The 27,721-nt window shown below is 37.8% G+C and overlaps 1 protein-coding gene across 2 annotated transcripts in view; it reads left to right on the forward strand.

The window, feature by feature from the left end:
• NLGN1 (neuroligin 1) overlaps nt 1-27,721 on the forward strand; it is a 300,385-nt gene that overhangs the window by 98,772 nt on the left and 173,892 nt on the right. Inside the window, exons 2-3 of one of the 2 annotated variants that reach the window (XM_066325745.1) lie at nt 542-601; nt 10,016-10,168. In XM_066325745.1, the coding sequence (XP_066181842.1) occupies nt 542-601; nt 10,016-10,168 (213 nt within the window). The remainder of the gene's footprint in view (nt 1-541; nt 602-10,015; nt 10,169-27,721) is intronic. The other variant, XM_066325746.1, reaches the window with a different exon arrangement.

The following is a 27,721-nucleotide window of genomic DNA, read 5'->3' on the forward strand; positions in this document are numbered from 1 at the left end:
AAAAAACAAACCCAAAATTAAACCTGTGCTTATCATTATATAAAGCATGAGCTCAAATGATTGAATTTAGAAATGTGAATCAGCATTTGACTGAAAATCTTGTTTTAACCAACTGTCAAGACTTTTATTAACCACCTTATTGCATCAAATGCAAGAGGTAATTTGGCAGTTCTTGTCTCCGCTATTCCTAATAACAGCAACAGGGAAAAAAACCCAATTAAATGAAGTGGATAAATACAGTCTATGGCGGGGTATGCTTTTAGTAAACAAGCTTTGATTCTTCATTTAAAAACAATAAAGCACTGGGCACTCTCTGATTCTTGTGCTTGATGTTTCTAATAGCCATACCCCCTAGGGAAGGTTCTGCTGTAATGTTTGAAAAACTTAATGAAAAATGGGTTGTTATAAACTAAGATTTCCCTCCCTGCCAATGTTTTTCTTGAAACGTCCGTGGGAATTTAATATTCACTGTTTTTTTTCCTCAGTCTTGTATATTCTTGAATTGTCTTTTTTCCTCCATTTTCTCCGTTCTTAATCCTAGGTCCCCTTACAAAGAAACAGACAGATGATTTAGGTGATAATGACGGTGCTGAAGATGAAGGTATTTTTTGCCGCCAAACTGATTTGCATGACAAGGATCCCTGAAAATCTTTTTTCTCCCCTCTTTTTTTGACTTCTTGTCTTCTTTTGAAGAGTTTTTTTGTTTTTTTAATTCCCATTTTTGATGTGTTTTGTCTTCTTGCTTGTTGTTATACATATATATTTTTAATTTTTTAAAAGAAAGAATGTTGTTAAGTTCTACGTTTTGATACAAAACAGTAACAATATTTAAAAAGGAGGGGTTTTGTTTTCTTGAAATGGACTTTTGATATGTTGCATCCCACCTTTTGACTGAATTTTGTCCATACTATTTAAACTAACACTCTTTTAAAGTTTCTCTGTACACCTTTTTGCATGTTTTCTAACCCTATGTATTTCACCAAGTACAAAGATGTTTCTTTTTTTTTTTTTTCACTGACTGATCTCAGTTTGATAAACATAGAAAATGTTGTGTTTATAAAAGGAAAAATTCAGAAAATTCTTTAAAAGTGTCTCTTAAGCAACTAAATTTCCCCAAATGCCAACCCATCTGCATTTATACTGCCATGAAAAAATAGAAATAAATTAAAGGCTACCCCACCTCCCTCCAGAAGGGAGTCAGCATTGCCTGTTGGTGAAGCTCTGTGGAGCTAAACTAAAATTAAAAGAACCCAATCTCTTCTGTTTTCTGCAAGCATACAAAGATGCTGATCTGCCTGAGCTGACCCTTTGAAAACTCTTATTACCAAGTAAAATCAAAAGTTGGAAATGTCAAGCATATTATTCTGTTCATAAATTATGTCTGTTGATCATGAAGCTATGCAGATTTGATATTTTTTCAGGGCTATGAAAATGGTAACAAGGGGCTCTTTTCCTGAGCACTCTCATCCCTTCAAGTAGATGTGCTTCAGAGTTCTGAATCTCAAACACACTCTTTGTATGGCTGATGCTCAATGAGTAAAACAAATTACTGTAGAGCACTGGTAGAGTTGCTGCTTGCTTCTCTCTTAATATTTGCGGTGGAAGGAGAAGTTGGCCAGATACTGAGATGAAAAAACTTGTAGACTGAGAGGCTCTTAATTAAAGAAGTTTTTCATCACACAGAGCGTCAACTACTTAACTTAAACAAAAGCACTCAGTCTTTTCAGAAAAGATTAAGAAAGGCAAACTTAAGCATTTAACTTCCTACCCAATAACTGAACAGAGATTTTGTCACTATTTTATGACTGATATATGATCCTCTACTGGATCTGTATGTTAAGCATCTGAATGAAAGCCCACCAGCTGGGCCAAAATTTGCAAGATTTGATTATTTTGATAAATTGAAAATCTCCTTTGAAAGCTCTCCTGTGGTGGTTTAAGCCAGCAGGCAGCTAAACAGCACAGAGCCAGTCACTTACTCCTCCCTGGGGGAGAGAACTGGGGAAGGAAGTATAAAAGTAAAATTATTAATAGAGATAAAGACAGTTTAATATGACAGAAGTGAAATGAAACAATTTTTTATCACAATAATCATGATAAAAAATGAGGGTACACCAAACGTGGAGCACAGAGCAATTGCTCCTGGCCCCTGGCTGATGCTCAGCTCCTCCTGATCAGTGACCCCCAGGTTCCACGCTGAGCATGGTGCCATAGGATATGGAATATCTGAAATATTCCTTTGGCCTGTTGGGCTCAGCTGTCCTGGCTTTGTCCCCTCCTAACCTCTCCTGCCCCTCCAGCTTATTGCTGGGGGAGTGAGGAGCTGAAAAGACCTTGCCTTAGTGTGAGCGCTGCTCAGCAATAACTAAAAAAATCCGTGTGTTATCAACATTATTCTCACCATAAGTGCACAAATGAACTCTATCCCAGCTGAAATCAGGCAATGTGTAAGTCAGAGCTAATTATGACAATTCAGACCCTCCTGGCTTTATGAAGTCAGGACATTTTTACATAAGCCCTTGACAGAATATTTCAAGGAACATTTTTATGAAATCTCAAAGATCTGTGACAGTGAATTAGCCTTTACAAAAATTACTCTGTCTTGTTTTAACAATATGTTTTAAGAAACCATTTGAAATTTGGGCTATTCACCCAATGGGCCTTAATAGCTCTCCTAAATTGCTGTATAATTGCCAAGACAGATGCTGATGATATCAGGTTTGTTGAGTCCTTCTCTGCTTAGACAGACTTAAAAGAGGCTCCTCAGTTTACTGAAATTCAGCAGAGAGTGGTTGCTGTCAGAAAATGCTTTAGTAGGTGGGCTCAGAGGAGAGATCTCAGTCTGCTGAGAACAAGTGTCCATGTCAGGGAAAACCTGTCTCCCTCTCTGACAATTGCAGGAGAGAGAGGAAGAGCTGTAGGAACACAGCAGTCAAACTAGAGGGGAAGAAGCACATTTACAACACTAATAAATCTCTGTAATTTATAGGACTGGGATTAATTTTCTCTGGCGTACAAGTGACAGTTTTGTTCTCCTTTCCGTGCCAATAGAAGAGTGCAGGCAGTAATTAGAGTTTTACTGCTTCCGAGAGGCACAGAGAGACAGGGAAAATTTAAATTTTTATGATCACTAGACACTCAAGACTGCTGGGATGTCTGCTGGGTTGATAGAAGAGCCGTGTCTGCTGAGACCCTGCATTTCCCAGAGGAGGAGCAGGATCAGATGTCCTGCATTTTTGTGAACCTGCTCTTCTGTGTCGAAACTCTAGCACTTGTTGCATGTGCAGAACTGGAGAGTTCACAAACTTAGTGAACTTAGTGTTTGGGTGTGAGTAGCAGGAAAGAGAGAGGCCAAGCAAAAGGTCACCTTAGCTGGGTAGTTTTCTGCTAACCTGTCCTTCAAAGCCTTCACTTTCTGTAGTGATCTGGTAGATTTTAGGCAATGTAAAATCCTTCAAACAAATAGCGGTGGAAAAAAAATAAAACAAATGCTAAACTGAATGGATGATGAAATTAAAGCATTAGGGAGACTGGGCTGTACATGGTTCAAAACAGCAGTTATCAGATATCGATAGAGCCTGTGTTAAAGAAACAATCCCCAGTGATTTCTAAATTCCCAGGATTGTCTCTACATCAAAAAATCCATAGATCTCACATCTATTTGTATAGATACACTGTATTGTGTCTTTCTGAAGAAAGATCTTCCATAGCAGCTGCTTGTGGAAAATATCTGGAGACCGTTTTGTGTTGTGCCATTCAAATATCTGAGTTTGATTAGAAGATTTCATTTTAAAACACTGTTCAATAATCCCACTCCCATCAGCTGCTGCATGCCACTGCCACAGTATTGTGGTCCAAACCTTGCCAGCACAAGCACTGGAATCAGTAATCAAATTTGGATCTCTGGTATGTGCTCCAACCAGTAGACCAGACTTAATTAGATCATTTTTCATTTTTGTTTTCAAAAGACCCAAAGGCAGTAGTGCACATTACCAGCTAATGATCTGCAAATTTGCAGTTTAAAAAATGAAGGTGTTTTCAAATTCTATGAGTGTGAAAAGTCAGAAGTAATACAAATGCCTTTTTTCCCTAGTCTGGATGCATTATTCTTGCTGTTTAACCCTTCCATTTCTACATTTTTATTGCTTACCTGTTTTCTGTAATTATTGAACGACTTGAGCAGGCACCAAAAACAAGAGTGACAAAAGCACTCTCAGTGAGCACTGGGACTTTTCCTCTTTATTGCAGTGGTGGATTTTCCCATTTGCTGACCTGCAGGTATGCAATATCTAGTGTAGATGCAAGATTTACCTTCAAATTGCTCAGCAGTTGCATGAAGTGCACCTTCCCCAGTCTGGAAACAAGGCTTAGTTTCAAAAGGTTAAATATTTTAATCTTGTTGTCTTAGTCCTAATTTTGGTCAGCTAATTATTTAACTTTAATGTTAAATATATATAGCTATAGCAAAAATCAGTGACTCTTATGCACCCTTAGTGCATAAGATCCACTAAAATCCTAAGCATGACCTATAACATGGCAACACAAATCCTTACCCAGCCAACATACTCTGGGATCAGAGCTGGACTTGTAAGCAGTTAGTGTTGTATGAAATATCCATGAAGGATTTCTCACAAATGAATTCTCATCCCCTGCTCCATCACACACACATTGCCTGGCACATCGACCTGTCAATCCTAAATCCTTATTTAGTCCCCAGTGCTCTTTGAGCATCTCTCAGTTTTTAACATATTCAGCCTCACAGCGTCCCTGTGCAATACAGGAATGCTGCTGTGCCATTTTTAGAAGGGAGGAATGCAGATGCTAAGTCTGAGGAATGCAGACACCATGTCTGTTGCTGAGAGTACACGCCTCAGAAGTGGGGTCTGCGCTGCAGTTGATAGATGCTTCTGCTCTTCCCTCCTCCCTCCCAATTTCTCCTGTGGAAAAAGAGACAGATTAGGAACAGATGTTGCTGTTTGCTCACAGGCTGTAACTGTGATGATTCTGATCATTTAGTCTGCTGCTCTGTCCTGTATGGGCTGTTGGACTTCATTGACAGAAGGAAGTTCTTGGTCCAGGCCGTGTTTTAAATCAAAAAAGCCAAAAATCCGCTCAAATTTTAAGTTGCTAATGGTGCAGAATTCATCTGCAAACCCCTTCTTATGCTTATCAGACTGCAGTGCCACTGGTGCAAGGGAGCAGATTGCAGAGCTGAGGTTCCCCAAAAGCCCCTATCACCCCATAGGTGCTAAAACACACTGGGATGCCAAGTCTGGCGTTTCGTCTGCCTTCAGCTGTCATGGTAAGAAAGAGGGGGAGCAAAACCCTTTCTGCCTGGCACTGGTTGCACAATTTGGACTTGGGAGATCAGCAAAGAGCAGAACACATTTGTCTGCCCTGCAAAACAACCACATGCTCCAGCCTTAGTTTATAGCCTTTAATGGGAGCCAGCCAGGCTGGGGTAGCACAGACCTGACCACTTTGGGTGAGCTTGTTGACACAGCCAAACTCATGATTCCTGTTCCTCCTGTCACCCATCCATGTTAGCTCCGTGATTTCCTCTCCAAAGTACAGCTTCTAGTGCCACTTGCACATTAAATTGTGCTGATTATATTTTCCCTTTACACACAGACACAGTTCAAATTGTGTCAAATTTTGGTGGTGATGTTATTAATACTTGAAAACATGCATGATAAAATTCTGACAGACCTTTAATTTAAGTACCTCTTTAGGGCTTCATTTTACTTTCAGCACTGCTTGTACAGTGAAGAGTCTGTCAGCTTTTGCATTTCTAACCATCATCCTTTAATAATTTAAAATGACTGCCTACCTGGCTATTGAGGTCCTACTCTAATGGGAATCTGCTCCAGATGTTTACCTGTAAAGGCTTTGGCCTTTTTCATGCTAGGATAACATTCATATAGTCCTCCATCAGGATCTCAAATAATTTTCAGGTAGAGGTAGTTAAAGGTTTGAGAGTGCACAAAATGATCCCCCTGGTTTGACAGATAGGAAAACAAAGGGAGAGAATTCTATTTGTCTGAAGCCTGATGGATGTGGGCTGTATTTTAAAATAGAAAACATATCTGAAACTCTTCACAGAAGCTCGATAGTTACTTTAATAGTCTCAGGTCATCTAGTTTTTTATCTCATTTTAAAAACGAGGCAATAATAGGTGTTTACATATTAGGACTAAGTGTACTAGTTTATTAAATGGTAATGCATCTATAAGGCATCTCATGGATTTGAACTGAAAGGCCAAATGCTGATAAAAAGCTTTAAAATTATTAAGAGTGGCAATAATTGGTACCATGCTCTACTTCAATATTTTCTACAAAAGCTTATGGAGGAGTTGCACACATATGCACATATCCGTGTAACATTCTATGGAGGGCACACACAGGTTTTGCCCCAACCAATCTAGAAGTTTTCCACTGTTCTAGTGCTGTTTCATGTTCAAAATCCAAGATTTACTTACCAAGCTGTCACAAGTTTTTTGTGCCATCTAGAAAAGCAACACTTGTGACGTTGGTGATAAACTAATAATCTTTTTGTGTGATGTTGTCTCCAGGTAGGCTTTTTCCCTTTCCCATTTTGGTTGTTCCTTGCAAATTATACTATTAAGTCATGTGGCCAATCCACAGAAGTTTGGAATAACTGAATCTATAATTATGTTTTCTTATATATGACAATTGTGACTGATATTCACAGTCAGACCTGGTTCCCTGTTGTGAAATGTAACAAACATAGAATAAAAGTCAGCCCTATTCCTGAATTTTCTGTAACATAATTAAGAACAGACATAAAAAGTAGATGCAACAAACATTAGAAAGGTAAATGAGAGAAGCGATAATAGAAATAATTACAAGAAAGTTAATGTATATGTAATATAAATAAGGTTAATTCTCTGCTGTACACTAACATCTACTTAGATGTTTTATGAACGAGCAATTTAAAGCCAAACAAATCACAGCACTCAAAAAATGATCTTCTGTGTGACTGAAACCAGAACTGAGTTGAATTTAAGAAGGATTTTAACAGTGTTAATCTTGCATATGTCTTTGAAAAGATGAATGTGTCCATTTTTAATTAAAGCAACAATTAATAAAAAGCAACAAAAGTGCGGAGTGCAACTAAATTAAATCAGTCTATAAATCTATCCTTGGCAGAAATGCCACATTTACACCTAAAGTTTGTGAGTTACAAATAACTATTAATCTGCATCCATGAATAACTATTAATCTGCATATGAAAGTGTAACTACAGTGTCCTCCAGCACATGCATAAAAAGGACTGACACTACCAGGCTGTAGGAAAAAATGAAAGATGTATCATTTATGGTCAGGTTTTTAAAGTACACCAGTACAAAAAATATCAATTATTTACTTCACTGAGTTGAACACTTCAATAATCAATTTTGAAAAGTGCATATTTCTTTCAAATTTTGTCCCAATACACTAAAGTATTCTTCTCTTAATTCTTCCTTCAGTTTAGTTTTAAAGGATGAGAGTTTTCATGGAGGAACATTTTAAGGCTGGAACAAATTCTTGACTACAGTGTGATTTTTTTGCTCTCTTCCTTCGATCTTATTATTCAATAACCTCAATTACTAATAAAATATGTACTTAAACAACACTCTCCCAGCTGAATTTTGCACCTGCCCAAGACACTCAGATGCACAGTTTTCCTTTTGTAGGAGAGATTCCTCTGAAGACTGATGACTTTGGCAAAGCAGCATGAGGAAAATTCGTTGTGCATGTCATTTGCTCTGACATGGCACAGAGGCAGAGCTGAAAATTGCCCTTCCCTTATCTATCTGATCTGTAATCTTTACAAGGATATTAGTAGTAGAAAATAACAGCATTGTAGAGACAGAAATTACTCAAATAATAACTTCCTTGTATATGAGATTTTATTCATGAATATGTGCTTCCTTTCTCAGATAAAGGACAGCTATTCTTTTCTAAATATTCCAATATGATTTTCCAGATATACAGGCCAGTGCTACCAACATTTCATTGCTGTTCACAGTTGGTGCTCTGTAATTCTATGTAATTTTAATTAAAGAGGAATTCTGAGACAGTCTCCCCCTGTGTTACCATCAAGCATACAATTAACTGTGTACAATTTCTGCTGGGAACAGTCACACAGTGATTTCAGATTAATAATTTATTATTGCTTCCATATTTGTATCAAAAAAAAAAAAAAAAAAGCAGTATAGACTAAGAACAAAGCATCTACTGAAAACAGTGTATGAATTTGGAAAGACTTCTTCCTCAGTGTAGATTTGAAACCTGAGGAGCTCATAACTCCATCCTATGGACAGTGAAGACAAATGATCTCTGCAGTTTTACACTCTGAAAGTTGCGTGTTGGAAAGCCCTCCCTAAAGGCTCAATCAAGGAGAGCAATACAAGCAATTTCATGCACAACCTTTCATCATCTTTTTGGTCTTGAATAAGTGACTGCTCTACTACTTCCGATATTGAAGATCCAATTTCTGATCTCGACTGTTCTGGCCTTTTCTTCAAATCAGAATCAATACCAAAATAATAGTTGCAGTTGGTTTTTTATAAACAGAAACATCTGTGCTGATGTTTTTCAGTGAATTCCAAAAGCAGGATTTTAATGTAAGTGCCCCCACCTACTCCTCACATCCCTTCGGAAACAATTCCAGCAGTTCTGCAGAGAGCTCCCTTGAAAGCTTCTTAACTAAGATCCTTCCAAATCAAAGGGATAAACAATACATCTGAGGTTCCTTCAAACCCTGAAGGAAGCAATCAGAGAAGTCACTTGAATACTGTCATAATGACAAAAAAAAAAAGTGGTTTTGAATCAGAATATTCAGAACAGTTCCTCACTGGGAAATTTTCCTATGCTCTCTTGCTTTTGTCTTTCTGGATTTTGAGGGACTATTATGGCATATTATGATTTGGGTGGTGGAAGAGACTCAGGCACCCAAATCAGAGCAAAATGCAGTTTAATCAGATGCAAGAGTTTAAAATTACACCTAAGCTGATTTATTTCTTGTCCCACAGAAACCCCACAACTTTTAAAAACATATCAGCCCATAGTAACTGTTTGGAGTTGGTACTGAGGAGTAATTCTTCTCAAGAGGAGTAGCACTGTTCATATATTCAAAATTTTGTTCTGAGTAGATGCATCAGTTTGCAAATAGGATTGTTTGGGGGTGGAGGGATACCTAAATCAAAACTCAAAACAGTATGACAATATCTAATTTTGTTGTCGGGGAGAATGGCAGAGCTTCTAACATCTTAAAACTGTTCCCTGCCTTTGATGTCACTTTTGAGAATCTTGCAATTGTTTTGAATACAGGGTGGGGATTTTTCAGTATTGTTCCAGACAGTTATATTTTCCAATATTCAGTCCTTTTCATCATTTAGGAAACTAAGGAAGTATCCATGCACCTTAACCTTCAGGCTACCCAAGTTATCAATAATCTTAATCAAAGGTCTAAGTGCTAAACAACTTTCAAGTACATTTTGAACTCAGACTTCAGACCCATCCAGACAGCTTTTTGTACACCCCTTTTCCAAATTAATGGACTGGAAGAAATAAACACTTTCATGTATGAGCAGCAATCTTGTTTATCTTAATATGTTAGAATCCCCTTAATGAAGTGAACAGAAAGTTGCACTGAGCTTTCAGAAGTATTCAGCCAAAATGAGCTCACTCTTATGTTAGCAGACATTAAATAGAAGACACTCCAATTGAGCAGGGTCAGAACGAGAGAAATGCCTCACTGCATTTGAGCAAATGTGTTACCATTTTCAGTTCCTTTCAGCTTTTCAGAGTGCTTCAAAAACAGGAGTTTTAGTTACGAGCAAGCCACAAAGAAACATTTGTGCCCACCTGCCCACTTCCTTCTGTAAAAGATGTTGCTTGAGAAACACTTCGAGAAAAAAATAACCTCAAAAAAAAAATTAATTTAAAATATTGCATGTATCTTCTTTGGTGCTTTCTTGAGATAAAATGTGTCTTAATATTTTTTCCAGACATTCGGGACAGTGGGGGACCTAAGCCTGTCATGGTCTATATTCACGGAGGGTCCTACATGGAAGGCACTGGAAATTTATATGATGGCAGTGTTCTAGCAAGTTATGGGAATGTGATAGTCATCACAGTCAACTATCGCCTTGGGGTACTTGGTAAGAAGCTTTCAGCTTTCCACTAATCCCTGCTATCTGCAATGCAATTCATATTATGTGTGAGAATGTGCTTTAAACAAACAATCAAACAAAAAAAAAAAAGCAGAAGAGCGACAAATATTTTTAAATTTTCTTTGTCAGATACAAGGTTTGTATTCTGGGGATGAGATGTAAAGATATTGCAGGTATTTTCTAGAAGGTCCTGCTGTCATGCTGCATGAAACATGTATTCCCTTTGCTGAACTGTCCGGGCAGAAAAGTCTTTTTTGTTGTTTTGTTTTGTTTTTATCTGTGAATAACACTGAAATTTCTTTAATTCATAGACAGGTAATTTTTTTATTTTTTTTTTTAATTAAGCCATGGAGGATAGGGTTTGCTATTGGAATGAAAGAGATTAACATTTAAGTACCATGATATTTTCATGCTTTGAAGAAGTAAAGGATGTGATGAAAACATCTTTTTACCTGTTTGTTTTGAGCTTCATTGTGGTTTTGCGAAGTGGTACAAGTCTGATTCAAGTACCTCCAGTATTTCTTTTCCAGGTAATGAATTAGAGAATGAAAGAGTTATCTTTGATTGTTTCAAATACATTCAATAGAAGGTGCTGGTGCTGTTGGTCGAGGTGTGTGGTCTCCTTCTGGTACTTGTATTTATTGATTTTATGGAAATATATGTATTTAAGGAAAAAACAATTACTCTGCTCTTCTTTCAGAGCAGTCACATGCATGATAAAGTCCACCAGCTCTTGAGACAATATGACTGTTAGGGGGTTTTTCTGCATATTCTACCCAAATATTGCATGGTAAAACTCCTGAAAGCAGGAGTTAGGTCCTGGGATATAATGGAGATCAGAAGAGTAATACTTCAGAATACTTACATAGGTGTCAGCTTTACCCTGGAACATCTGAAAGGCTGTGACAGGCCAAGAGCCATTCACGGCAGATAATTTATTCTGAAGACCAGCCAATTTTATTTTCAAATGTCTGCTGCTCTGCTTTACTTTTGGGCTGTTGGTTTTTGTTTGTCATTGCTCTGTTCTTGGTGGTTTGAATTCGGCTAGCACAGCCCACAAGTGCATCAGTTCTGCTTTGCTCATCTGGGTAATCGACTTCCAAAAGTTCCATTTTTGTCAAAAATTTGGCATCCTAATTTCAGGGGGAGGGAATGGATTTTGACTTTAGGTCTTGAAATTTAGTCTACTGTGATTGTGTTTTACAAGGGACTGAATAATCTTCAGAGAGATCATAACCATAATTGTCTGGATTTATTTCTTTGGTACTGGAGGTTTCACTTGTGATGTTACAGTTTAAGTAAGGAAGTTATTTTGGATGGTTTTCTTCCTCTTGTTTTCCAGTTATGTAAAAGTCCTGGACACGTATTAGTACATCTGTTAATAATCTGTTACCTCTCTAATCAACATTTCAGTTTGACACCAGTGCCTGTCTTTGATGTCTCAAACAACATTTCTCTGTATTATATGCCAGTATAAAAGAAAGTATCTATTATCTGAAAAGGCTGTTTATTTTTGTGTAGTGTTTAGTCTGATTCCTAAGCCATTAGTAATTGCAGTGTTTAAAAGGCCTGGTTGCTTGAAAGATGAAAAATTAATTCACCTTTGTTGATGATAATGGTTTTTCCACTTGTAAATTAACACTGGTCCCGGAGGTAACCCACAGCTAACATCTCACTGAGCTTAGGAGGATTTCATTTTTGTTCATGTCTTTGTGATTCTTTGGGCTTCATGGTCTTTAATGAGCTTCAAGGGTCAAAGAGCTGATTTTATTTTAAGTGGAACCTATTACAGTAAAACCTCTAAAATTCACAGCAGAATCCAGTGATGGGTGTGAATACTTGGCACTACTTTCTCCAACCCTGTGAAAGGTTGGCAGGGTTTTCTAAGTAAAACCAATGCTGTTTATGTAGAAGTCATACACATCTATTGTATTTTATGCAATGCCTGTCTGTCATGTATCCAATAATGATCATGTATGATTAAATAGTGGAGAAACAGGGCAACAAGCAGAAAAGAAAGTTTAAGCAGTTTAAATTTTTCCTGCTTTTCCTTGTTTTCTAATCTACAGATGCCCTCAGAGTAAGACTGTGTATAATCATAGTAGATATCAGCTTTTAACTTTGATATTTTGAGACTCTTATTCCTCCTTGTTCCAGCATAATGTTACCCTTTGCAGTCACATTAACACATGGATTTAAAAAGCCCAGGGAATGAATTCTCAGCTCCTCTTACCTGATCATGTCCCACAAGGTGAGAGGTCCAGCCCCACTGACTGTGGGGTATTTGGAAATCAGATCACCAGTGTGTGAAATGCCTGCCTTTACAGGTAGAAGGAAAATTTTGGGAATTATTAGTCACATGAGAAGATGTAGGGATGGAATAACATCTGTCTTCTCCCTTTCATGTGACCTTTATTGGTCTGGTTTCTTGAATGGGACTTTTGTGGATATTTGTCTTTATAAAGATGATTTCTGTGAGTTGTCTGCCATGGTTTCACCATGATGTTGACTTTTCTTAAATAAATAAACTGATAAATCATTACCATTCAATAAATGTCTTGGGTTGAAATAGTAACATTTTCTTCCAGACCAATCATGATGGGACTGGGGATGGGTTTTGATATTAGGTTCCTCACTGTTGTTAAGCCCACAGTAGACAGCTTCTGATGCAGTTCAGATTATTTTCTTGTTTATTCTGAAAGATCCTTTGTTTTATGGACTAATCTCTTTGAGCAGCTGCGTTCTTTGGAGATGCAAGATTTACTTCTAAATAAAAAATTGGAAAATGCTTAAATGTGACAGCCATTTGGTAAAGAGAAAACAATGATAAAAATTAAAGAGTTGATGGAGCAAGCTCATCAAAAATAAAAATAAAAACAAAAAACACAATAACAAAATACACTAACCAAACAACCCAACAAAAACCCAAATCCCTGGTGAGTTCCATGGCCCAATTTTGTCTTTGAAACAAGTCTGAGAATGAAAGTCTGTTAGATAAAGATGATGGAAAAGAGAACTGTTTGCTCTGGGAAATTGAGGAGAACTGAATAAGAAGCCATTGGAAACACACTATGTCTTCTTTAGATTCTTTCTGAATGCAAGTCTTGTGCAAGCAATTTCACCAAGAAGGAATACTGCAGAAGCACTCTAATAGCCTTGAAGGATAGTGCAGATAGATTTTTATGGCTTCTTTTTGGGAAAGGACAGAAATGAAGACAAGTTTGGATTTTAAACTCGGCAGATAGATGTCAAATGTTTACTCAATATTTATCCATCTGGTAAAAGGCAGGAGCATTTTATTTAATTTTCATTAAGAAAATGGAAAAGATTTATAAAAGGAGTCTGTTCAACATCCAGAAAAGATCATGATGGACAGATTTAATACTGCCAGTGCTGTTTTCTGTGTTCTTTCTTATGAAAGGTTTATTTAGAGAAGGAGAATGCTTTGGGTCACCATTGGCTACTACTGCTTTCAATTTCAATAGTGGAGAGAAAGGAGAGAGCTGGTTTATGCTAACTGGGAATTTGTTTTTTCATTTTATTAATTTATACTCTTTGCTCTTCGTTATCTTTAAGCCACAGGACTTTAATAGAACTTTAATAGAAAAAAAGCATTTGCATTGAATTTTACAAACTGAACAGGGGGAAAGAATAATGACTTAGAGAAACCGCTAATTTGAGCACTGCTTAAAACTTCCCATTTTTTCCTCATTAAGAGGCAGTGGTTTCCCTACAGAAACAGTAAATTGTCGTTCCAAGGGTCTGGGTCAAAGGTGGTAATAAATTAAAAGGAAAAATTATCTGTATTTTTTACTTTCTGCTAGGCATCCTGATAATGTCTGCCTTGGGAAGGCAAACATCCTGAACTTTTAGGCCAAAATTCGTGTCAAAATGGAAGCACACCCCTGAGTGAGATTGTCCTTGTTATGGCTTCTTTAACTGTATGAAACGTTCCCTTTTGAGGAGGATATTGGAACCATTACTTTCCTTCAGTCCTGCATTTCTACTGGCACTCTCTAGTTTGAGAATATTGTCTGGGATTACTGAATAGAAAACACTTACCCAGGTGTTCCACCACTTCAGGTTTTTTTTCCAGTTGGTACTTTTAATGCTGCAAGTAAAGTCACTGCAGCAGACTGAAAGCTCGGATAACATTACTCAGTACATTATTTCCCAAATAACTACACTGAAATCAATGGAGCTCTTCAGTGCAGGGCATCCCCTTGTGACAAAGCCTGGTTGCCCATAATTTGAGGTGATGTGATGAAGAATGAGGGCACTGGAAAGGTATTTGCTCCTCTTGCACAGAAATGCTTCTGAAAAGAGCTGTTCTTAGAAGCCTGTTGTGTTTTCCAGCCCAAAATTCCATTTTTCAGTAGTGTGTTGTGTGAGCCAGCTGTGCTGGGCTGCAGCAGTCATGCCAAATAAAACACACATCAGTGACAGAAAACAGAACAAAAAAAAAAAATACTGTCACAAAAGCCCTTTCTTAACTTTTCCAGTGACTGTTGGAGCTTTATGGATAATTTAGTGACAGAGGATGAGTCTTACTAGGCCATAAACTGTTTTGCTGCTGTGTGTTTGGATATATTAGAAAAATACATCAGGTTTAAACATTCATTTGCTGAATGATGCCAATGTGCAACCTCTCACTGCCCAAGGAGGGACAGGAAACAAAAGGACACAGCCCTGCAATGGTGTTGGGCAACCCATGCCAAGCCCAGAATTTGTGCCCCCATCCATCCTGCTCCCAGCCAGGAGCTGCACATTCCCAACAGGCCAGAAAAAAAATAATAAAAGCACAACCTTTCCTTTATGATGAGTGAGTTTAGGTGCATCAGTACCGTGGCAGTTCCAGGATGCAGCCTGGTGAGTCCTTCTGTGGGATGAGGAATTATCAGCTGGCCATTTGCAGGTCACAGAGATGAGAATATATTATAATGAAAGCTACCTGAGAGGAACTTGGAAGTACCTGCCTATTTCAGGAGTCTAATCCCATTGGGATTGACTAGAAGGTACTGTCTTCCTTTAATACTTTTTTAAAATAGAAAATTATACCATCATTTTTCCCATTGGTTTCAAACTAGATCTGCTTTTTTTCACTGTTACTCTGATTTGTCAAAGTTGTTAATTTGATTTACCTTAATCTTGGTAATGATTTACTTTGTATTGTCTCCATCACATAGTTTGGATGGTTTATTTTTACTGCCTTCCTCTTCTCTTTATTTTGACAGCATGGTAGCACTAATGGAAATATTAAAAAGAGGATTAAAAATATGATTCAGAACAATGTATAAAATTTAGATATAACACTTTCAAAAATTGCTTCATGTGAGATTAGAAAACTTTGGTCAAGTTTATGAAGATATTGTGACGAACTAGTGTTTTGTTTCATCTAAGTAATTTTGCAAATATAATCTATTACGTTCTTATTCTGCAAACTGAAGAGTTTTGTCTCCTGAAAAGAAGCCTTTTCACTTCAGTAAAAGTAAGCATCTCATGGCACAGTGGCTATTCAGTGAGAGTAACAGTGCAATAAGAAGGTTTATGTTAGTTAGCTATCAAAGGATATCAAAAATGTACAAAGACTCTTTTTCCTCCATTGCTTAGACTGTGGGGTTTTCTTTTATAGTTCACAATTTAATATCCAGTAAAAGTGGGAAAATGTTTGATCATTAGCCTTGGTGACAAGCACATCCATTATCTTTTTATGAAACCTTAAAGGTACTGTCAGGAGATGCCATTTTATTCCAGCTTTGCTGCACCTCTAAAGGGTCTCTGATGAGCCTTTCTTCTATTACCCATTTCCAAAGATGTTTGAGTAAAAGTGATAGATGAGCAGAAGATTATATATTATTGCCTAATTAAAAGTACATTACATTGAAAGTAAAGATGGAAAAATTAGTAGCAAAACACATCAAAATGTGCAGCTAAAAATCATTCAAGTTGTCTCAAGTGGATGGACATGCAGGGAATGTCAATCTATAAATACTTTTAGGGACCTCTGGAAGCTTCATAACAGTTTTCCTTTAGATATAAATGAAATCTTAATATTTTAGGATTAAACAGTAGAGAAGGAGTCCAGAAGGCCTGATCTGATCCCACCTTAGCCTGGGGCATCGCAGAGCCTTGGTATGAAGCCCTCCAAATGAATTTGATTCCAGATAAATAGAAGCAGTTAAGATAGAGAGAGTTCTGCAGTTATCTATTCCCCCTGGTGCTGTACTTCACAAGGGCTGATTTACACATCCTTAGAATTCTAAAAATGTATCAGACAATTCTTATTTAATGTAGCAGGTAACCTCGGGGCAGCCCAGTTCGCAGGAGGCCCAAGCTCAGCTCATCCAGATTTGCAGTGTCCTAATTTCATAGGCCCATTAATAGAATTAGCATTCAAATCTCAGACCTGCTGTAATGAATGATAGTTTAGTGGGATTTTTTTTTTTTTGGTGACAGCCAAAGGGAGGTGGGGTATGCTGTGGAGCAGAGAAAGAAGGATTACCTTGGTCTGTACCACCAAAATGACAAAATGGATGTGAGGCGAACAATGGGTTATTGAGTAGAGATCTTTAAAGGGTCAACTGCAAAGCACAGCAGGCAAGATATTTGTGAAATGGAAACCCTGAATAAATAGTGCACTCTTAAAACGAACCATTTCTTTTCTATTTGTGCTTTTTCTAGCACAGCCAATTGACATTATCCACCTGCTTGGATAGATGCATAAACACACCAGCATCTCTATTTTTTAAGGCACAAAGGCATAATTTTAATTGCCATTGAATAGGTTTCTATCTTGGTACAGGTACATTTTAAATAACATGTTTATTCTGATGTTTTTCACTAGACTTCTTTCTTGGTAAACACAAAAATAACAAATAACGAACTTTAAAACTATTCATTTTGGCATAAGAGCAGTTTGTGTCATTTCTGTCAAGAAAAATTACTTTCTGGCAAGATAAATTTCCTTCATCAATATTTAATCATATAATAAAAGTATCCCAGTTTTTCTAAATAGCAGATTTATCTTTGAGAGCAGAATAAACTTCAGCATGATAATATTTGCAAAATAGGAAGGAAAAAGAGCTCATTGAAGACAAGTTATAAATACCTTACTGCCTCAGAAAAAAAAAAAAAAAAGTCAAATTCTTTGACCCTATTATCCTACATGATATTTGTAATTTTTATCACCTAGCCATGTGTAGCAACCTTCACTTTGCTCCAGGTGATGTCTGACCAAATTCCTTTTGCACCATCACTGATCCCCATGCAAAACCTTTGATCTACTGTTTTCTTAATTTTTCAGCTGTACAATAGTACCTGCATTTTATCCTAAGCCTATAATTTTCTTGAGATGGGATGGGAGACTTCTTGGGGAGCCAGATTCGGCCCCATCCTTAGGAGCAAACAGAATTTAGGCTGCTCTGCCTTTGCCAGGATGCCAAACTTCCCAGGAAAGGGTCTGTCTGAATGTAAACCAAGTGGTGGGGATAAATTGGGATTTTTATGCCATTTGTATCTCACTGCAGAGCATTCCCACACAGAAATAATCCTCTGAGTTCCCAATATTCTGTTTTTCAACCCTAGTAAGAAGACATTAAGGAATACTCTGCAGCTCAGCAGCTAAGTCAGGGCTGTGCCCAGCCTTGGTGGGTGGGGAACTCTGCACTCCTGAGTTTTATGCATCTGTAATTCATGCCCAGAAGAAAAAGGTGAATGAAAATTCTTTCAACATTTATGATAGAAGTAGCAGGACAAGTAGATAGAATATTTCTGAATTCCCAGTTGACGGCATTTAATTACATGTATTCAAATAGTTTTCTGAAGCTCAAATTAAGCACTTCTGTGTACTGTGGGGCTTTGGAAGCAATAGATAGCTTGACAGGGATTTCCATTGCAAATATTGCTCTCATTTTTCACACATTTCAATTGCATAAAATTCCTCATTTTATGGGGTTTTTTTTTCGTGTGCAAATTAGTTTACATATATGGGTACTAGCTCAAATATTATTCTGATACTGCCTTGATGTAGTACCTCGTGATACTTTTGAGTCAGTTGAACAAGATCTGTATTTTAAGGTTGCAGCAGCATTTTTTAATGGTTCAAAAGAGTAATGTGAACAATAGATCTAGAGGTACAAAACTCTCTTGGCAGCAGTACAGGCAAGAGAGAGTCCTAAATTTTTTCTTCTATTTAATATGTCATCCATGTGTAAATGCCCGCCTCAGCCAACCTAGAAAATACTACAGTAAAAATGGTGCAATTTGCATTACCTTCTAATGGAGAATATATAGAGGCCTGCATTGTTTGATACACTGATTTCTTATATCCCCAGAAGTACTGGAAAATAAATATTATTTTGGCCCAAACTATATTTGAATACATTATTGCATGAAAAACTGCAATGTGAAGGTCTCTGGAAAGGCCAGAGGAAATGTTGTATATTGGCTAATAACCCTTGTTAAGCAAAGTATGAAAATTGCCTTCCAGCAAATATAAATACTAGATACTAATGCATCCGTAAAAGTATTTTGAATATATCATGTGTTGTGTATGTAGCAAGCTAAAAATATTTTTGAGAAAAGAAAGATCACTTATACACTTTAATTAAGAATTTGAAATATATCCTCCAGGTTTCAGGGGGTTTATTGCTTGAGAAATAAATCTTACTGGTATTTTTCATTGTTCTGCAGTAATTTTTCTCTATTTTTTCAAGATCCTAATGAAATAGAATGAGAGCTGAGTAGTCTTTGTATGGGAGACTCACCACATATTCAAGAATTCTACTGATTTTAAAAATAATTTTTGCTGTAATTTTTTTGTCAGCTCTTGGATGTTTGTTTTTATGATATCTCCCTTACTCATTATAATTTGTTCATTTTCTCAAGGCTTTCCACCAGGATTTTGGTTGAGGGATCTTGAATTGCCATAGATACGCTGACAAATTTCTTTTTTGTTTCTTTTACCGTTGGAGAATGAATTGAGTACAGAAGCACAAAGTATTAAAAGAAATGAGGCAGAATAGCTCCAAATAATTTCAAAAATATTAGGCAAACACATCCCTAAGCTGTTTTACTTACTTAGGTTCCAACTTCCCATGAGTTTGGTAAGCACTTATTGCTGTCATCTCAATAATTCCAACAGGACTCACATGGGGAAATGAATTTCTTCCCAAAATGTTTGTTTCCATCTCTCCTTGTTGCTGTAGTTTACTGCACATTAGTTGATTTGCTTCTGTGACTGAAATTCTCCTTTCAGCTCCAGGTGAATGCTGTGTCTCACTGGAGAGGGGTTTGCATTTCATCTGTGAGGCTATGCTGGAGCAGTGACACCATGGTGTGTCCCTCCCTGGGCCCCCTGAGTGCCGTGGGGCCAAAGGCCATGTGCTTTCAGCTTCCCATCAACCATATTAATGACCCTGTAAAATGCACTCCTGAGCACCCTGGGGATGTTATAATTACTCACTTCATTATTATGTGCCTCTTGAAAAATGTTCTCTAAATATTTTCTTTTTGCCATTATACAGTTCTTCACAAGGGTGGCTAAATTAGGGTGGACTGAAAGTGAAATGTTCACGTTAAAAGGAATATTAACTTTCTTTCCAGCATTTTTTTTTCTGATCATTTACCTTTCCTATGGGGAAAGACTGAGAGAATTGGGTTTGTTCAGCCTTCAGCTGTGAAGCATTCAGAGTGACCTAACTGTGGCCTCCCAGCACCTGAAGGGGCTACAAAAATGGAGAGAGAATTTTTACAAGGGCCTGGAATGAGAGAACAAGGGGGAATGGCTTCAAACTGGGAGTAAGTTTCTATCAGATATCAGAAAAAAAATTCTCCCCTGTGAGGGTGAGGAGGCCCTGGCACAGGTTGCCCGGAGAAGCTTTGGCTGCCCCATCCCTGGAAGTGTCCATGGACAACTTGGCAAGCTGGACAGGGCTTGGAGCAACCTGGGATAGTGGAAGGTGTCCCTGCCCATGGCAGGAGATGGAATTGATGATATTTAAGGTTCATTCCAGCCCAAACCATTCTGTGATTCTATTACTTAAAATTTTCCCTTTTGATACTTGGTGGGCTTGCACACCCTGTGTGTTCAAAGCTCAAAGCCCCTTTAATCTCTGAGTTTCTCCTTTTGTTGTACCTAAGAGCTGTTTGGGTGCAGTTTGTCTGGATTTTGATTATCATCAGGTTCTTGAATTACTATTAAACATTACTTAAAATGGAAATGTACTCACTATTTCATTTATTTTCTTTCTGATAACAAAGAAATCTCTTGACAGCTATCTTGCTAGCACAGACCTTTTCTAATGTGGGTTCCCTCCAGCTGAAGATGTGCTTTAAAAATGTTATTGAGAAATACAAGATATTCCCTGCATTTTCCAGCAACCATAAAATTCAACATCTGTGGTAGTACCTGAATTTCATCTTTGCTGCTTTTCTAGATAGATGCTGTAGAAGCAGTAATCACAATTTCAAATTTAAAGTTCCATTCTCAAATGGTCTTAAAACAATGCACACATTTCTTTTACTTCCCCCTCATAAGTGCATAATGTTGCTTTTTCATCTTTTGAAAGTTCTATAGAGTTGTTGGCTGGTTTCTTTTTATAAATATTTCATAAGTAGTGTTTTGATCTCCGGTTCAAATTCAGTCATGGCAGCAGATGTTCTTGTTGATAGGTTTCTTTTGAAAGTGCTGTGTACAAACAAATTTACAAACAGGAGTGTATTCAGTAGGTGTAGTGGAACTCATAATATTGGAAAAGTATTATGAAGAATAAATTCTCCATTTTAATCTTTTTCTTTTCCTTGAGATGTGCAAAATACGAACAAAAAATATCATTGCTTGGCTATAGTGTATGAAAGATGCGGCTGAGGGTTAGAAAAAAGTCTGGATCATCTTAAAAACATGGAAAAAAGCCCTTCTCTTGCAGACAGTGTAGTCCTGCAACCAGCTCCAGTTCCAGGCTGTCAGAGAACAGGTCCTCTTGCGAGGTGGAGGTGAGCAGCTCTCATTAGGAACCATCGACTCTGCTAGAACCTGACCTATTTTTGCCAGGACCAAGCACAAACAGGGAATATTATGTTTGTACCAACAAGGTTTTGCATCTGTAGGAGAACAGCCTGGTGCAGTGTCTCTGAAGGAGGTGCAGGTTTGGATTTTGCTGCCTGGAACACCAAAGAAAACTGGTTCCACATGTTTGTTTCTCTCTCTTACTCCTGTTCTTTAAGCACCTCTGTGGCTCACCACTCCTGAGGTCTGCAGTGTTCCAGAAAGACTCTGAACAAATTCTGGATATTGCATTCAGAGCATGTGAGCCTTGCTCTGCTTTTATATTGTTCCCTTACAACACTCCAACAAAATAACTTTGAAAAATGAGCCCAGGAGGGTTTATTTCCCATCAATGACTGAATGCTGGCATTTGGATGATGGAAATAGATATGTTCCTTTGTGTGACTGCACAGATGAGAGCTTTTGTCATGAGATTGTGATTTTCATTTACATGAACTCTTAGTTTTCTGCTGCTAAAACTTTTTAGTCCTTTTAAAGTTTTCCCATCACAATCTCTGTAGTTCCTCAGTGTTCCCTCCCAGGAGACCTCTATGTGATTTAGGTAAAGATAATCAATCTCACTGAAAGAAATGAAATTGCTTGTGATGATCAATGTGTGCTAACAGTTAGAGTTGTTGTTGGAGTCATCCTGCAAAGTTGCAGAACCCAGCAGAAACATATTCAGAGCCTGGTTCTTCTCCCTGCCAAGCAAGCAACATGCAAAAAGCCAAAGGAAATTAAAACAAGCACGTGAAGGGATGGGGCTTTCACTGGGTTCAATGTGAATTTATAATGAGGAAGATTTAAAAAAACTCAGACTCTTGGTGGCATCCAGCAAAAGGACAAGAGGCAGTGGGCACCGAGTAGAGAGGAAAGTCCAAAAACAAAAACCTGGTTTATTCTGAGTGTGTTCAGATGCTGAAGCAGGTTGCCCAGAGAGGCTGGGGAGTCTCCAGAGCATGGTGATTTTCAAACCCTACCTGGACACAGGTTTACTGCTCCAGCAGGGGAGGTGCTGGACTGAGATCTCCACAGCTCCCAGCTGCCCTAAGGCTGGGATTGTGTGATCTTAAGGCAGAGCAGTGGGACCTGAGCACTGTGAGGGAGCAGATGAATTATTCTCTAGACATCTTCATTTTTTAACACCTGATTATCTTTGTAAACCTTCTCTCTGCAATAGTCTAGGCTTGCCTGAAAATGAATTAGCCCATTATAATTGTCTTAGGCAAAAAAAAAAAAAAAAAAAAAAAAAAAAGAACTTTTCTGCAAAGCAATAACCAAGCTACTCCTCTTTTTGACACCAGGAGATGTATCATCTACTCACATGTACTCAGATTTCAGCCAGTGGCTCATGGGCACAGGAGGGATTACTTATTCTCCCATCCCAATGGAGAAACCTGCCTCTGTTTTGACAGCCTGGCAGTGAGAGATAATGATCAGTCTCCTGGAAACTTAACCAGGCTTATGTCCAGAGCAGAAGTGCAGAAACTTTTTCACACCTAAGCCTTTCCAGGGCTTTTGGTAAACCCTGCCCTTACTGCAGCATTACCCAGGAATTGAGCAGGGGGTTGAGGTGGATAAGAATCAAATGCTCACAGGTTAGGTTGCGGAAAGTCTTACTGATGTTGTAGCTTTCTCTGCTGGAATTTGGGTTTTTGGGAACGGAGCTCTTGATTTTAAAGGATCCTAAAGATTGACTGCAAGTTATAAGACAGTGGAAGAGTACATTTTCTCTCCCTTCTTTGTCTTTTTTTCCTCTTAGGAAAGGATCCAGTGTAAGTTGGATGTTGGCTTGTTTAATTTGCTGCCGTTTATTTAGGTTCAGCCCCCAACCAGTGGCATCCTGGCTTTTTTTTCTTTGTTTTTGTCATGCCAGGGTGTTTCTTCTGTGCTGTCACTCATCTCACTGTTCCTTTTCCAGACAATTTCACAATTCCTGAGGACATATTTTCTCACATCTCTTGATGCATATTGAAAAATCACATGTTGATAAAGACCAATTTCTTAAAGAAAAATTTGCCTGTGCTGCAGATGAATGCATCGCTTAGGGTACATTAGTGAAATTCTAAAACCTTACTTTTTGGAACTGATCATACACTAAAAGCAGCAAAAAGGAAAAAAAAAAATAAATTGCCAATTACAGCTAATAGCTTGCTGCAATTGACATGAATAAAGCAGATTGAAGGTACTTTTAAAAGCAGCTTCTCAGCAGTGAAATGTTTTGGAAAGAAGCAGTTGCAAAAAGGAGGTTAAATATCCTGTGCTTAACAACTTGCAGAACCCAGAAGTCTGTTTTAGGGACATCTTTGGGGATTTCACTGTAAGAATACAACAGATAAATAGGCTTGTTTTCCCTTGAAAGTGTTTACATATATTTGATATTATTTGCTCCACGTCCTCAAAAAATCCTCCCCTCAAATATTTTAATTTTAAAAGACTACCAAAAAATATAACCCAATGCTAGGGACAAAATTTATTATTTGATGAAGGCTTTTCAATATTATCAACCCTTTAAACAGCAGCATGTCCAAGGTGAATCAAACAATCTGAAATACTTTTCCTGAAAGCTGAAAATACATTTCATATATTAAGTCACTCATTTTTTCAGAAGGAATATTATAGTAGTTTTAAAGATGGAAGAGTTTTGAGAAGAGCTTGCTATACTACGATAAGTAAAGAAGTAAAGATGACTCACCAAAATGGGGCTTTCTGAACATTTTTTTTATATATGTGTTTCTCAGCACTGTGTAAAGCACAGATGAAAGGTTAAGAGAGTAATAAACAAAGCTGGAATGTGATTTTGATGGGTAAGCTGCACTTTGATCTTCAGACTATAAAACACTGCTACCTGGGTCAGAACTAACACTCAGCAGGACAAACAATCACTTGTTCGCTGCGCTATAAAATTCACAATTCCTTTTTCTATGCCATGCAGGCAAACATTCTGTGGCACTAAAGGATGGAAAGGGAGGATCTAGGAGTTTTAGCAATTTGTGTAATTTAAAGAAACCTCAAACATGTGCTAAAGTTTTCTTTAAAGTTCTCTGATCTCTAACAAATAGCACTATAGGAAAGATTTGCAGCAAATACTGAGCAACTCTAAAGATCTTGAAAATATTAAGAATATCGAAAATTGTTTAAAGCCAGGAATGAAATTGTAGGTTATGTGATATCTTAAAAAAGAAGAAAACCAGTGCTGCTTTTATTTCAGTTAGGCAAGATTGCATTTCCTACTGGACCAAACTGTGCATGAGGCAGAGCCTTATGATTCCACAGAAATATTGACTATCCTGAGTTGGAAGAGACCCACAAGGACCATCAAAGTCCAGCTCCTGGCCCTGCTCAGCCCCAATTTCCATTTCCCCCTCCTCATTAATTCCCTCAGAAAGATGCCTACTTCTTTTTAAGCGTCTTGGTTTCACTGGTATTTTCCAAGCACAGTTAGCTGTGCTCTCAGGTCTGAATCTGTGCCATTCCTGTCTCTGGGACTGTCCCGAAAGTGGAGCTGTGGCACTTGGGGATGTGGTTGGGTGATGAACTTGGCAGGGATGTGTCAGTGATGATCCTGGAGGTCTTTTCCAACCTTAAATATTCTGTGATTTGTACGTGGCTCCACGGTCTCACATCAGCCTGAGGAAGAGGACAGTGTGAGATAAAAGAAAGATTATTTCAGAAAGCCTGAAATTTTCAGCCTCCAGGGTTCCAACATCTCAGGAGCATGATACACAGAAAAAGTACAGGAGGAAATCTAGACCCTTTAAAAAAACATGAGTTCGATCTTTCCTTTCTTTTGGTGAGCCTGGTCTTTGTTGGTAAAATAGTTCTTGTGGGTTTATAACCTCTATGATTTTTGTTGGTCCTGATTAACTATAAATATGAGTGGTTCTGCTGATTGCAGTTACGTTGCTTACATGGATAAAATTAACATGGAATAGATTTTTATCCAGTCTGACTCTTGGAGAATACAGCAAAGAAAATAGTGAAGGTTTACTCATAAGGAAACTGGAAAAATAAATATTTTCCCCTTGGAATCTCAGTGGAGGAAAAAGTGTGATTTCCACTTGACCAATATTTGGCTGATGTATCAATTGTAAAATAAATACTAGTAATTCTAAGGACACTTATTGTTCTTGATTATCTTAATAAAGCCATTTTAGCATTTTACTGGATCACAATAGTATAAATTATTTGGTTTTAAATAAACAAAGCCCAACTATTGAAAATAGCTTTTTTTTCCCAATGAAAACTACCCCCATACTGACCTTTTTATGTACAAGACAGTTACACTATTATTACGTACTGTGAATAGGGTTATCATAGATGCATAGATTGTGCTTAAAACTGTGACTATATCTTTTAATTATGTCCTTGATTCCAGCAAATTTCAGGCAATAAAAAACTCATTAATTTTAATTGTGTTGGATCAAGCCTCGTATTTATAATGTGATGCAATTGTCCACTGCTTTCCTGACATCTGGCAATAAAATTCTTGATCATAAAGCACTAGATTATACTTATTGGTGCAGGATTAGACATCAGGCAATGGTCAGTCTGGAACAAAAAGCTATTCAGATAATTTCTTAATCAGTCATTAGGAAATATAGCCAGAATATACATTTATTTATGATTGTTTAAAAGTTACATTGCTCCTGTCACAATGATATTGGCGTAAAGTAGATACAAGATGTTGTTCCTGACACAACAACCCCATTTCAATCTGTCAGAGGTTGAAGGATATGAATATTTATTCCTTTATCTTTTTTTCTCTCCAGAATTTTCTACCACTGAAAATTTGGCTAGCAGGAAAGAACTGATATGCCTTAAGTTTGAGCTGGCACACTTTATCAAAATGGTGGGGTATGCCTTTCTGATTTATCTGGTAAAAAATAGATTTTTAGTGTCCTTTACAATTATTTCCAAGCAGAAGGGATAATACTGGAACTACCCAGATTGCTAAAACTACTCTGGATTACACAAATGCCACTGCAAGCTATTTATCTGTTTGTTAATTATAGCTAATTAATTAATTACTTTCTCTTTGATTCATTACAGAGAGATTGATGGAGATTATGACTCCGAGACTTCCAACACTGTAACTCTGTAGAGTCCAAATATTTGCTTTCTGGGATGCAACAGGGAGATTAAGATAATTTATCTCATCCCACACTTCTCATCTCGATGGCATTTGTTTTGTCCCTCAGCCAGGGAACAGTGGCCTGGCTGCTGCCTGGGCACAGCAGAGTGCAGCCCAGGAGGGGAAGGATTATTGCTCACTTCTCTCTTGTTTTACACCAAAGAGCAGGTGCTGGTGGCATTTTCCCTTCCCTTGGCCCTCCAGCCAGTGTAAGGCAGTTTGCACCAGTTTGTGCACAACATTCCAAGCTTCTGGAGTTCAAGGAGCTCTGCTCAGCTGTGTGACACACAGGGAAGTCAATAAAGGACCTGCGTGGACCTGAAAGCCAGAATTTACTGCATCCTTACACCTAGAGTGGTAACAGGGGAGAAACCAAAGATCTGGCAAAGTGATCCATTTGGTTTGTAGGAAGCTTAATCTCTTATTCTTCCCATAAAAAAATCCAAATCATATATCACAGCTAGTTTATGTATTCTCATCCCTCTCCACTGAATAGCCCATCAAAGTCTTTGAAAAGTAGATAATGACGGCTGAAAAAAGTGACTTGATAACTTATTTAAGCAATTTTACCTGTTGTAAGTTTTTATAGAACTAAACTTTTTCTGCTACTTCTCTCCAGACTCTAAATTTGCATCTGATTTGTATTAACAGAAAATGGGAAAAGCAAATTTGCAATTGAGTAGTTCTTCCAGGGAGCCCTGTTGCTGTCCAGCTTTTGGTAATATTTTCAGGAACTGGCTATGCCAGGATTCCTAAATTTTGCTTTAAAGAATAATTAAATTGTAATGAAATAGGCTATCTAAAATTTCATCAGTAAATTCAGTGGCCAAAGTGATATGTGTCATTGCATGAGCGATGGAGCAGAGGAACTAGAGCAGTAATATTCAAATTGTTCTTTAATTTAGACTAGATTCATTGTTGTTTCTGAGCTCTATGGTTCCTAGAGACAACCAGAGGGAGGTGAATGTAGCAGGGCTGTGTACACACAACACTGAATGGCAGATGTGGCCTGATGTCACTGGTTTTGCTTTGAAACTGTGGAGTTTCTTCCAATGCCTCTTTTTCTCCCTCTCATCTTAGCCATTTTTAGCTCCCATTTTTGATTACAGGAGAAGATCTGTATCTGAGAAGAAAGGTTCTTCCACCCCCATCAGCATCAGTTCAGTAAATCTAGGTGTCATCTGCCTAACAGCATAATGAGCAGTAATAACTCATAATGACCATAATGAGCACTAACAGCTGAACATGTCAAATATACTGGAAAAAAGAATAGTTCCCTATGGGACTCCAGCCTCCTCAAAGTGGAGGTACAAAGTGCTCCTGCAGATAGCTGTGAACTACTGAACTGCAGTGCAACCACAGG

The sequence above is a fragment of the Sylvia atricapilla genome, chromosome 10 (genome assembly GCF_009819655.1).
Source record: "Sylvia atricapilla isolate bSylAtr1 chromosome 10, bSylAtr1.pri, whole genome shotgun sequence".
NCBI classification, from domain to species: Eukaryota; Metazoa; Chordata; class Aves; order Passeriformes; family Sylviidae; genus Sylvia; species Sylvia atricapilla.